Raw genomic sequence first — 13,928 nt, 5'->3', positions numbered from 1 at the left:
CAAAAATCAAAAGGCAAAAGTCAATTCAAATCAACATTAATAGCCTTTGACTGATCTTATTTTTTCTCAAAAGTGCTAATTTTTTTTAAAAAAAATGAGGCGTTTGGCTAATCTTTTGAGAGAAAAATAAATAATTTTAGGGAGTAGCAGAAATTGTCTTTTAGAAGCTATAGTTTTGTAAGCTTAATTTTTTCCCAAAAGTACTTATTTTGTTTGGCCCATCTTTTAAGAGAAAATATTTTTGAGGAGAAGCAGAAATTGATTTTCAAAAACTAAAAATGTACTAGCTTTTTTCTTGAAACACTTATTTAAAAAGCACGTTTAAGAAAAATACACTTAAAATCACTTGTATAGAGTTTGATCAAACATCAATTGTTGCTCAAAAATATTTTTTGAATTTATTATCCAACCGCTTTCCACTGAAATTATTTTTTATATATAAAAAAAAAATACTTTTGAAATAAGCATTTTTCAAGATAAATTGATTTTAAAAGTTTCTTCAAACAGACTAAAAAAGATATTAGCTTCTTCCTAGCAACACTTGTTTTAAAAACACTTATGAAAACTTTATACTTAAAAACATTTTTTAAAAATATGGTCAAACATTAATTGCTGTTCAAAAGTGTTTTCAAAATTTACTAGCCAAACAAAAACTATTTCTCACCAAAAATATTTTTCTAAAATAAGCATTTTTCAAAATAAATTAATTTTAGAAGTTTGGCCAGAATCTTATTCTAAATAATTAGAATAATATATAATTTTTTTTTTAAAATAAGCGTTTGTTTAACAAATAATTTGAAATAATTATTTTTAAAAATCAAGATATATGATTTTAAAAATTGAGAGTATTGATGAGTCCAAAATTAATGTATCATACATGTGCATAAGGGCCCAAGCATGTTTTTGGTTGAATCTTGTGATAATAGAAGTATGGAATGTTTGCTTTTATAAAATTTTAATTATGTGGTTGAAAAAAATAAATATGTTATTTTCTAAAAATGTATGTACTACAATGTAACAAAATTGAAAATAAAAATAATAATAAAATTTTGTGATTGACAAAGAAAGTACATGCCTTAAATTATTCTATGAGCTCAGTGAGTTATTTCACAGGTCTCGATTGTATTATTAAAAGTTTCGATAGAGTAATAAATACGTTTTTTATTCTTAGTTAAAAAAATTAAATTTAAGTCCTGAATATAAAATTATCGTTGATATTAAGTTTAGCTAATAATGATATTTTTTTAATATAAATTTAAATTAATCGAGCTTCAAAATGAATATTGCATGTAATATGAGTCAAGAAAAAGGCCCTCCCTCCTATGATTACATTGAAACACAATGTGGTTGGTTTGAGAGAATTCTTTCGTTCTTAATTAGACATCTCAAACCGATATATGAGATCGAAAAAAAATAAATATGTGCGAATTTTCTCGTTTAATGAATCTAATGTAAATTTTAATTAATTAAAATTTCATTAAATGAATATCGAACATCTGATGAATTTTTTATTTTTTAAAAAGTTAGAGAGTATCCCAAGATCGTGACCTTCTTGTTGATATTTTGGTTAGAAACCAATGCAAAGTGACAAGACTAGCACCAAACATGTGGACCAAATCTAGTGACTCATGCATCAATTATAGTAGTAACAAGCATATTGCTCGAACTCTTCAAAAATATCATTCGGTGTGTGTCGAATTTTTTAAAATAATGCATTTTTTGAGTATCGACATGAGCGTAACAACATTTTTGAAGAATTCGAACATCGCGTGTGTGTTGGATTCTTCAAAAATAATGCATTTGTGGAGAATCCGACATGAGCGCAACAACATTTTTGAAGAATCCGAACATTGTGTGTGTGTTGGATTCTTCAAAAATAGTGCATTTATGGAGGATCCGACATGAGCGCAACAACATTTTTGAAGAATCTGTACATCGTGTGTGTGTTGGATTCTTCAAAAAATAGTGCATTCATGGAGGATCCGACATGAACGCAATAACATTTTTGAAGAGTCCGAGCATCGCGTGCAGGGGCGGAGCTACAGTACCCTACGGGGGTTCGGGCAAACCCAGCAGATTTTACGTAGACCCTATATTTATACTTCTTTGTCCCACAGATGTGGGTTCGAACCCCAATAACAGCATATGGTTTTTTTTTCCTCAATTTTTTATGCTTTTTTTACTTAATTCAGAACCCACAAATTTTAAATTCTGATTCCGCACGTGTGTGTTAGATTCTTCAAAAATAATGCATTTTTTTAAGGATCCGACATAGCAGCAACATTTTTGAGGAGTGCAAACAACTTAGGTAATAAGATCTACATCCCCTTAAATTATGCATACAAATTAGTGTCTTAATTTTATGTCAATCAAGTAATCTCTTTTGTTGGTTAGTTTTAAGACCATTTTTTTATTATTGAAAATGACGTCTTTCTCTTTAGCTACATTTTGACTATGCCAAACTGTTACTGGTTGGAATTTTATGCCCTTTTTTTCCCCTCTTATTCCACAGCTCGGACTCGTGACATATAAATTACACGAGCACGATAGTAAGATATTGTTCAAAGGCAACTGTACCGTGATCTATAGGTCACACAGAGATAATTGTACCATTGCTCTAAGGCAACCGTATCGTGACCTACAGACCACACAACATAGCTAAGGGAGCAAGGATTCTTCACGCACAGAGAATATCACATCACAATCCAAATGTATTCAACATAATAAGATAATCTAATACCATGCTCGAACCCTCCAAAAATATTGCTGCACCCTTGTCGGATCCCCCAAAAATGCATGGCTTCCCGAGGATCCAACACACACTTGACAATATTTTTGAAGAATCCGAGCAGCATATATCATACTCTTTGTCAAGGCTGAACTGTGCTTATCTAGAACCGGCGAAAATAAGCAATGTAGTTGTACAAAATGCTTGATTCTCACCATAGTACAAGATGAAAATAGTGACCGAGCGAGGAGCTTAATCGATATATAGTTCTCCTTCATCACTATTCGGTATCTACAGAAGGAACTGAGGATACACATTGTTTAAATTTCTAAATACATTCACATTAAACGATCAAAATCTCACACAATACGAAGAAAATCGCTATCTACATCGAATACATAGAAGTACCTTGTTTATCTACCATCAGCTGATGTAAACGAATCTGCAAATCCAGTTGGTCTTGCAGGGATACTACCCTTACTGTCCTCGAGATCCACGTAGCTCAAGTCTTTTCCTTCCGATTCTTGCCAGCCCTTAACCATTTGATTTAGCGGAAGACTGTAGTCGATCCCACAATAGTCCTCCGGATCATCCTCAAGAGGCTTCCATTTCTCGACAAGTGGGGAGAGCACATTCACAGCGTGGCCCATATCAGGACGTTGACCAGGTTCTCGTGAAGTGCAGTGACCAGCAAGTTCAGCTAAGACGGAGATGCTCTCAGTTAACTCCTCTTTCACGTCTAGAGCTGGATCAACGGCTGCCATAAGCTTCTCTTTAGAGGATTTAGCGTTCCAGAACCATGCAACTAAGTACTGGCTTTCCTCAGGTCTGTCTTCATCAAGTGCCATCATCCCGGTTAATAACTCCATTAGCACAACGCCAAAGCTAAAGACATCTGCTTTGGTGGTGATTTTACCCGTCACTGGACCAAATCAGAATCTCATGTTAGTTTAGAAAACAGAACATTACAACAACAACATACCCAGAGTAGTACCCTACCTCGGAAGTAGAGTGGCTCAAAGAAAAACAATCCAAAGCAGTCCCGAATAAGAAGTAGCGGAAGTCAAGAAACAACAGATAATAACAAAAAAGTAGATCGTAACAGAACGAAAAATACATCAAACAATACGATAATCAGGGTACAAGGAACAATAGATAGTAATAGAAAACACATTGGTATGCAACAATGAAATGTTATAATTCAGAATTGATTTAAGCAAATTCTAGATGTCTACAAAAGAAAAATGTTATATAAACACGCTTTTTTTACAAAAAAATCATCGTTTCTCTTTGACAAAGTTCGTCTTCAAAGAGCACAATTTCTCATAACGGTTTGTGTACGCGCAGTTATATGAACCACATACTGTATCTAACTGAAAGTAGATAGTACTTCTTGACACGTCAATAGCATATAGGAAAAAAATTGCTTACCAGCATATTCGGGTGCAAGATATCCAAAAGTTCCGGCCAGCCTGGTGACCACAGATTTCTCTTTATCAGGAGCAAGTTTCACGAGTCCAAAGTCGGACACTTTGGCACGGAAATCATCACCAAGCAAGATATTTGAGGATTTGAGATCTCTATGTATGAAGCTCTGATGTGCCAGTGTGTGTAGATACTCCATGCCTCTCGCAACATCTAAGGCAATATTAAGCCGTTTCTTCCACGAGAGAGGCTCCAATTTGTTGTTTTTCCAGTGGAAAAGATGCCTACTAAGTGCACCTTGTGGCATGTACTCGTAAACCAGAATTCTTTCACTACCTTCAACGGAGTAACCCAGTAGAGACACTAAATGCCTATGCCGGACTTTTGAGAGAACATCAATTTCAGATCGAAATTCATCCAAAGCTTTGTTGCTGATTATCCCGGCCTCCATTCTTTTGACAGCTATTTGTGTCCCATCGTCTAATTCTCCCTTATAAACCACACCAAAACCACCACGCCCGAGTTCATTTTCTGGAGAAAAATTCTTAGTCACATTCCGAAGAACTTGAACCGATATCAGCAAATTCCCAGCTTCAACCATATGGGATTCACCACTGTGTATGCTAGCGGAACCACTTGCATTTAATGTGGAAAGACTTCCATTAGTGTTATTAGCAATCGCGATCTTGACCACATTATCGGAATCAGATGGATCTCTAGGATGAACCACAAGAGCAGTTGGAGGTTCATGCTTATCTTTACTCTTCTTACAGACATAAATGTACAGCAGAATAGCAAGAAAAAACAAAAGTAGAAAACCAGCAATAGGAATCACAACTATAGATATCTTAGACTTCGAGTCCTTCTTTTCTGGTGACCGTTCACCGGGTTTTAAAATCACAGAGCTTGAACTGTTGGATCGCGAATATGGTACAGACGAAGAGGGTGAATTTGCGGGAGCTGTGCTGTTGTTTGGTGAAGGTTTTTCTCCGGGAGGACTAGACGTCAGCTTTGGATTTCCAGTTAGAACAAGCTTCAACGGGGTGGTAAACTTCGGCAGAGGTGGAGAGATATTGTTATTACTCAAATCAAGGATAGATAGAGATTTCAAACTAGTCCAACTAGATGGAACAAAACCAGAAAGATTATTGAAACCAAGATAAATGCGAGAAACAGATTCAAGTTTCGCGATGGAAGGACTCAAGGTCCCGGAAAGATTAGACTTAGGCAAGTTTATGACACTAACTTTTTGGTTATTGTCACAGCTTATTCCCCACCAACGTCCATCGCAAGGGCTGTTACCGGACCATGATTCAACAAGCCTATAAGGGTAATTCACCCCATCAAGAAACTCTAAAAGTGCCATAACCTCGGGGGAACAAGCTGCCCCTTGCTTTGTTTGACAAAAAGAGTTAAACCGAAAACTAACATTAGTAGCCTTGAACTTAGGAACCTGTCCCATAAAATGATTATTATTCAAATCAAGATTGTCTAATGACATATTTGCTAAACTTTCCGGGATTAATCCAACGAGTTCATTGGTATTCACATTGAAATCTTTCAGATTTGTCAAATTACCAATCTCCATCGGGATTTTACCTGAAAATTTATTCCCATGAAGCCAAAGACTAGTGAGTGACACCATTGTTCCAACGACATCAATTGAACCACTCATCCCATCACCAGATTGATCATTCAACCAAAGCATTTTCATCGCGGCGTTCTTGAAAGTACCTGGAATAGGCCCTGAAAGTCTATTTGTAGATAACAACAAAACCTCTAAAGAAGACATGGTACCAAGAAACTCAGGCAAAGGACCAGCTAAATTACAGTTTATCATTGTCAAATTAATCAACTGAGCTGAATCTTGAAGCCCATTTGGCAATAACCAACCAGTAGTAGCATTCAAAGGATTTTCATCCAAAGCCAAAACTTGTAGACTCACAAGTCCATCAAAAAAATCAGATGGGATAGTATCAAACTTGTTGAAATCCAAATAAGCAAACTTCAACTCAGACAAACCACTAAAAGATGGCAACTTTCCACTAAACTGATTCTTTTGCAAACCCAAATTTGTCAACTTTGACAACTTATTCAAGTTTTGAGGTAAATGGCCTTTTAAACCCAACCCCATAACTTGAATCTGCTGAATTCTACTACCAGTACACACAATATGTGGCCAAACTGGTGTACCACAAGGGTCACCACCATCACCATTTTCAGGCCATTTCAAGATTTCAGGATTTTCCAACCCTTTTCTAAACTCAGTTATCACAGCCAAGTCATTAGGATCAGTAACACTAAAAACAAGTGAAGCAAAACCAAGAAACAAAGCTACTACAAACCAAAACAACTCCATAGATGATCCACAAAGCAACAACATTTTAGCATTTGCATTAACATTTAACACATTAAAATCAAGAAAGCTACAACCTTTGACACCCAATCAAGAAAGCTACAACCTTTGACACCCAATCAAGCAAGCTACAACCTTTGACACCTAATGAGGTTGATTCTTGGAAACCCCCATGTCAAATCTTTGAGAAAACAAGAGGTGGACAACATTTGCATTAACATTTAACACATTAAAATTCAAGAAAGCTACAACCTTTGACACCTGATGAGGTTGATTCTTGAAAACTCCCATATCAATTCTTTGAGACAAGAAGAGGTGGATAACATGGGATTTTTCAGTTCACTTTCACAAAACACCAAAAAAGGAGAAAAAGAGAGTGATAATTGGAGTGAGAAAAAAGCACAATGCTTGCTACATACTACATTAGCTATGGTGTTCTTGCTGACTATCACACTGTTTTTTAGAGACTAATCCAAAACTATTAAGCATTTAATATCCCTCGAACTATCACCAAATTTGTTATAACATAATTTAACTTTACTTAAGATCTATTACCGCCTGCACTTAATTTATATTTTCCTCACCTTTTTATGCTGAAATAGCACCTTTATTACATAAAATGAGGTTCACATCAGCTAAAAAAATCACAACAGTCAAAAGGGGTTACAAACATATACTAAAATCGAGTTCAATAGAAAGTTGAAATGTGTGGTAGAAAATTTAATCATAAAATACTAAATATTTTACTCTTTAGGAAAAAAAAAAATCAAAGCTCTTTTTATATTCGGTAAAGTATCGAATCATGAGGATATATATATATAGTATGAAAGTGAAAATGAAGAATCTTTAAGTGAAATTTAGTAGCAAGAAATGCTACTAAATCCAAGAAACTACTACTACAACATATTATAATAAAGTATGTTTAGTGGGAAATTTTGTCTTGGATTTTGTTTGTATAGTTTGCGTATCTTTATCTTGTTTTACATTTGATTATGATTTTGTTTACAGTTTTTTTGTTGAGAGCATCGAAAACCTCCCCTATATTTCTTCAACCGAAGTGTCTATTATGTTTGCTTTTCAAAGAATTAAATTATATTGATTAATATTTTAAGATTTATTATTTCACAGTATTAATATGAAAAGATTATAACTTACCATATTTCTCGCACAGTTTTCATATATTTAAATTTTTGAAAAAATAACGAAAAAATACATTCTAGCTTATCATATTTTAAAAAATTTTCATCCTTATAAAGTAATTATAAAAATCTCAACTAATTATGTATCTTAAATCTAGAATTGGAAAAAATATACCGAAATTTAATTATGTATTCTTGCTAAAGAAATAATGTATCTTCGTTGGATGTATTATGTATTTTGATAAATAAAAAAAAAAATTATCAGGAGCTAATTATGTATCTCGACAGACCTAAAATCGAGATTGTCAATAATTATGCAAAATTTTGGGAGTTTCTGTAATCAAACTCTAAACTGTTGAAATTTATGTTATTTTCTCTGAATATCCTTAAATTTTAGCTAAACGTGATAAGTTAAAGTGAACAGAATAGGGTGGGAGTTTATGAAAGCAAGCACTCGTAGGTATTATAGTCTTTTTGATAAGCATGCACTTGTATGTATTTAATTGGACTACTTTTTAATATTTTTTCTTTTTTGGTTTCATGTATTTCATCCAGTTACAATAAAGATGGGCCTAGTATGGTTAGTAGTGGAAGTAATACAAATTATTTTATTTTTATTTATTTTTTTAGACAGTTAAACAATGATAAATCACAGGGGCACCACCAACGGATGTGGGCGCAGCATCTGCTCCTTCTTTAATCGGAGGTCTCGAGTTCGAGCCTTGGATATAGATAAATTCTTGATAGGGAGCGCTCCTCCCCGAATGGAGCTCTACGTGGTGCGAATTCGAATTAGTCGGACTTCAGTGCGGGTACCGGACATTGGATGAGAGACAAAAAGAAAAATCACAGGGGCAAACAACATAAATTCCGTCATTTGGAGTTTAATTATAAAAAAAATTGATATTTTACATAATTACTGAAAATCTCGATTTTGGGTTTGTCAAAATACATCCCTGATACATCTAACAAAGATATATTTTTTTCCATTGTAAAGATACGTAATTAGCTCTCAATACATTTTTTCTGATTTTGAATCTATCGAGATACGTAATTCATCCAACGAAGATACATTTTTTCCCTTTATAAAGATACATGATTAACTCTCGATATATTTTTTTCAGTTTTGGGTCTGTTGAGTTAAATAATTAGCTCCCGGTATATTCAACAGAGATACATGATTAGTTGAAATTTTTGTAATTACTTTGTAAGGGTGGAGATTTGTGTAAATATGATAAATTAAGGTGTGTGTTTATGTTATTTTTCCTAAATCATATCAGAGGCTATGAGTTCGGACCATGAAAGCGAGTATTATACTAGTTTATATTGGAATAGATTATCTATATCATATTTTTTAATATGCGACCTTCCCCTGAACGGCTGAACCCTACGTATATAAAAAATATTTTATACAATGAACTATCCTTAAGTTGAATTTTTACATATCGTAAATTTAATTTAATTGGAAATTTTTAGTAAGTATTAAATACCGAATAAAAAAAAAGAAAAGGAATTCACTCAACTAAAATTATTGAATTTTAGTTGTTAGTGTATACTATTAAAATCCCAAAAAGTATTAATATCAATCGCACAAATGAGGTTGAAGTAGTTGTCTATATTTATTCAGGTATTAATTCTAACATTCTTTTGAAGTATTAATAGGTAGAGCTTTTAATGTGTAAAACAGAAAAAAAGTTTAATATATTATTGCATTAAAGGCGAAATAAAATTTAAATTTTATGAATTTTGGATTTTAATCCGTTTTAAGTTACTGAATTCTAAATTAATAATTTATACTTAGAATTCTAACTTAGCAGGTATCGGAGGCTTCCTCGGAACTAGTTCTGACGAATGGTTATTAGGATTTGCAGGTTCAACTACTGAATCATCTGTTATTATGCGCGAGCTTTTGACACTACTACGGGGCCTCCAACTGACACATCGACACGGTTATATTTCTCTAAGCGTAGTAGTGGATTCTTTAGAGGTTGTTAACATATTGTTTGATCACAAACATGGGCTGTGGTGCAACGGATGGGGTTGCTCCATCCTTAATCAGAGGTCGGAATGGGACCTTGCCCGACACGAATCCAAATTAGTCGGACTCCAATGCAGGTACCGAACACCGGATGGAAAACCAAAAAAAAAAATAAAAAAAATTATTTGATCTACTTTTTGTCCACTCACACGTAATTGCTGGTTGCAGGTCCCTTCATGATCCGTCTATCTATCACACGTACAGGGAATTTAACATGGTAGTTAATAGTTTGACAAATTTTGATGCTTCACGTACAAAAAGTGACATTAATAATAATAATAATAATAATAATAATAATAATAATAATAATAATAAGGGATAATACCAACGAAAATACCTAAAGTTTGATCTGATTACCAGTTGAGCATACTGAACTTTGCGGGGATCTTATTACCCCCAGATTTTTTTTTCGTATTTTAATAGCATATATCTGTCACTTGGCACACTGCGTGTGATTCATGCGCATTGAGCGCGTGAACAGTGTTTTAAAAACATTTTAAAACTCTTTTTTTTTTTGCCAAACAACCCCTTAATTTTATAATTATTTAAAATTTTATATTTTTATTTATTTTTTCGTTCGTCTTTCTTTTAATGGAACTCGAAAAATCATGAAAAAAAAATCATGTATGGAACTCGGAATCTTTCTGAATTAATAAAAAGATTAATGGTTATAATTAATGGAAAGATTTTTCCGAATCTTTCGAGTTCCATTTATAATTTGAACTCGGAATTATAAATGGATTCGAACTCGAATTATAATTCGGAAATATTAATAGTTGTAATTAATGGAAAGATTCCGAATTAAATTTCATGTATGAAACTCAAAAATTCCTTAATGGTTATAATTTAATGGAACTCGCTAAATGAAACTCAATGAATGATTCAGAAGATTCAAACTCGAAAACTCGCTAATTTAATCCCAAGTTTCATTAATGGAAATTGAATCTTCCGAGTTCCATTAACGGAAGATTTAACAGCTTCATACATGAAATTAAATTTTTTGAATCTTTCGAGTTTCATTAATGAATTTTTCGAATCTTCCGAATTCCATTAATGAAAATTTTTCAAATCTTTCGAGTTCCATTAATGCATTTTTCGAATCTTCCGAGTTCCATTAATGGAAATTGAATCTTCCATTAAATTTTCAATTAGCGAGTTTCATTGAATCTTTCATTAATGGAACTCGCTAATTGAATCTTCCGAGTTTCAATGGAAAATTAATGGAAGATTCCATTCAATTATTTGAAAAAACTTTCTTCACAAATTCAATGGGATCATTTGAAATATTTAATATGGTTGTAATTGTGAAAAATGTTGAAAAGTGATAAAATGGAGAAGAAACGGCTCGTGTACCACACTTTCCACGAAAAAAGCTGTGTATACGTTTTGAGGGGGGATTAATTTCACTTTAAAAAAGTCTGGGGGGAAATTAATTCCAATTAAAAAAGTATAGGGGGTAATAGGACCCCCGCAGAGTTCAATATTCTCCACTGAAAAGTTGGTTAAACTTCAGGTATTTTCGTGGACATTATCCCTAATAATAATAATAATATTAATATATTATTATTACTATTATCAATCTGCCCATAAATTTGGTACTAAATTACAAGTCCTCATGGCCAATCATTGAGCCCACACTTCCCACCATGTGGGGATGTTTAAAATTAATTAATTATTATATATTAATTTTATCACAATTGACCTGTTTAATCTTAAAAAAATACAATTCAGATCCGCACTTTTTATTCTTCATTCGAAACTAATTAACAAATGTTAAATATCATATTTTCTATTTTCTACCTCATTATTAGAAAAAAGAGTTGGGGAAAGCAAACTCTCTCGTTAAAAGAATCGAGTGGGAAAGCGATACTTGTTATCAGGTCACATAGAGGCTTAATGTAAGTTTGCCTCCTAGAAAATATGATATTTAATAAGAATTTGATAGCTAATTTTTTTATCCGTATAAATATCAATAACCTGTAAATACGAGGTAGATATAAACTTTTACTCTTATAATAGGAGTGTTTTTCTTTTTATGATTTTATGTGATACAAATCTAGATTAATCGAATCAGTAATCTTCGGATATAAGATAATTATAAAAAATAGTCCAAGTAAATTGTGTCCATTTATTGTTGGTATTTTTTTTTACCCTTCATGGCAAATGAATTGTTGTCTACACTTAATTTGCTTCTATTTTGAAATTAAAGGTTCATAAAATTTGCCCCAAATGATTATAAATTAGGTTTTCTATAAATGTCTTAATCCTTTTATGCACCAACATGCCTAATTATAATTTTCTAAAGGGAAACTTTCACTTTTAGTCCTTCAAAATATTGACAAATTATATTTTGGTTATTATAGTGTTTAATTAAATATGTCTAATTTTCAATTCATTATTATGTATAATTTTATTTTATGTAATTACTAACTTTCATGAATTTAATGAATTGCTAAATATAAAATCATTTTATTACTCATGGGACTCGTTAAACATATATTTGTTACTATGTATTTGAGAATAATATAATTCTTAGAAAAATAAAAGTATAGCATATTTCTTATGAAAGGAAATCAAAAACACACATTTGAACTAATTCAAATAATATATGGTACGCAAAGCATATCATCGGGATCAAAGTTATAATTTTATTAATTGAAGAATCACAAATGCAATATATATATATATATATATATATATATATATATGTATATATAATTTAAAGGCCAAATACATATATAGTCCCTTAAACTCACTTAAAAAAATTGTGTTTTAAATTGAACAAGTATTTTTATATACAATTTCATTCTTATCAGACACAACAAGCTGAAAACTCATTCTATAAATGAAATACGTGTAGTTAATCTCTTGATGTGAAAAAAAAAGTGTCAAATATTAAAAATAATACGCCACATAATAAAAGCCACAATGCATTTTATGTTTAATATGTGGTTCTTTTTAATATGTGATATATTTTTTTCTCGTTAGACGATCAGCAACTCACATTTTATTTATAAAATGCATTTTCAACTTGCTATGTCTGATAGGAATTAAATTTTACATTGTATTGTGTTCAATTGAAACAATATAAAATTTAGGTGTCTAAATAAAATTTTTGGAGAAATTTAAAAGGCTATAAATGTGTTTGGCTTCATTCAAAATCACAATTTTATTTAGCATACATGATAAATACATTATACCATGCTTAATAAATGGATATCTAAAAAAAATAAAAAATCATTCTCCTCATAGAACATGACAAATATGCCTTAATCAAAATGACATAGGGTAAATTTTAAAAACTAAAACTAAACTGTAATGGTCCAATTGGTTAACTTTATTACCTCATCCATTTTATCTTTTCTTTTTGGTTTATAAGAATTATTAAATAATTAAGAAGCACACAATAGCATGATCTAGAAATCAATAAAATGAGATTAACTATATGATTAAGGTTAAAATTTTAATGAAGATAAAAAGATTAGGTGATTTTTCTCGTTGCTTCAACATCATTGATAGACAAAAATATACTATAATATGGCGGAGCCAGAATTTTAATAAAGGGGGTTCAATATTTGGAAAAAACCTTGTCCTAGGGGATTCATCACATGCTATTGATATATAAAAATAATTTTAATCATGTATAAATGATATATTTTCCCATCAAAGGGGGCAGATGAACCTCCTATCAAAGGGCTGGCTCCGCCCCTGGATGCTTTAGTTTCTAAGCGAAACTTTACTGCTTTAAGCGTCAATATATGTGTTCAGACCTCCCGCACATTCACGACTCTTAAATCCTGAATCCGCCACTGCCACCATCATGAAAAATAAATAATTAATTAAGAGAATTATTTAATTATGGCATTATATCTTGGTGGGGCATGCTTCTTTTGGTTCAATTAACCATAAAGGTGGAGACAAAAATAGGTCCCATTTGTTGTGGGACTTAAGTCCAAATGGGTCAAAAAGTTGGGGCCATAATAGCTTTTTTATAACTTGCTTTTTGTTTGCCTTAATTAAAGAAAGTATTAATATTAATTATTTAATTAAAAGAAAATATTAGTCTAAGATTGACAAAGATTTTCTATTTTATCTAAAGTTTGTTTGTGTACTATTAGGTCGGTGTTGGAAATACCCTTCTAAGTGCTAAAAATTTCATAAATGCCATTTAAAGATTAGTATTAGTACTAATAATCCCATTTAAACGTTAATTATTCAACAAAAATATAAGTACATAATAAA

General features: G+C 31.9%; 1 protein-coding gene across 1 annotated transcript; it reads right to left on the bottom strand.

Annotated features, from left to right (window-relative positions):
* Positions 1-2,916: 2,916 nt before the first annotated feature.
* Positions 2,917-7,461, bottom strand: LOC107846389 (receptor-like kinase TMK3). Its single transcript, XM_016690798.2, has 2 exons — positions 4,160-7,461; positions 2,917-3,650 (listed from the first exon to the last, which is right to left on the bottom strand). Exons 1-2 carry the CDS (start codon positions 6,534-6,536, stop codon positions 3,142-3,144), a joined length of 2,886 nt encoding a protein of 961 aa, XP_016546284.1. The 5' UTR covers positions 6,537-7,461; the 3' UTR covers positions 2,917-3,141.
* Positions 7,462-13,928: the final 6,467 nt, after the last annotated feature.

This window comes from Capsicum annuum, chromosome 8, assembly GCF_002878395.1.
Source record: "Capsicum annuum cultivar UCD-10X-F1 chromosome 8, UCD10Xv1.1, whole genome shotgun sequence".
Lineage (NCBI taxonomy): Eukaryota > Viridiplantae > Streptophyta > Magnoliopsida > Solanales > Solanaceae > Capsicum > Capsicum annuum.
This window is presented reverse-complemented; position numbering and strand designations above follow the sequence as displayed.

Bases quoted from the DNA above. Each gene is read 5' to 3' on its own strand.
- LOC107846389 (XM_016690798.2), bottom strand. From the start codon at position 6,536: ATGTTGTTGCTTTGTGGATCATCTATGGAGTTGTTTTGGTTTGTAGTA. The intron at 3,651-4,159 runs GTAAGCAATTTT...GATTTGGTCCAG, and splicing joins TCTTGCACCCGAATATGCTG to TGACGGGTAAAATCACCACC.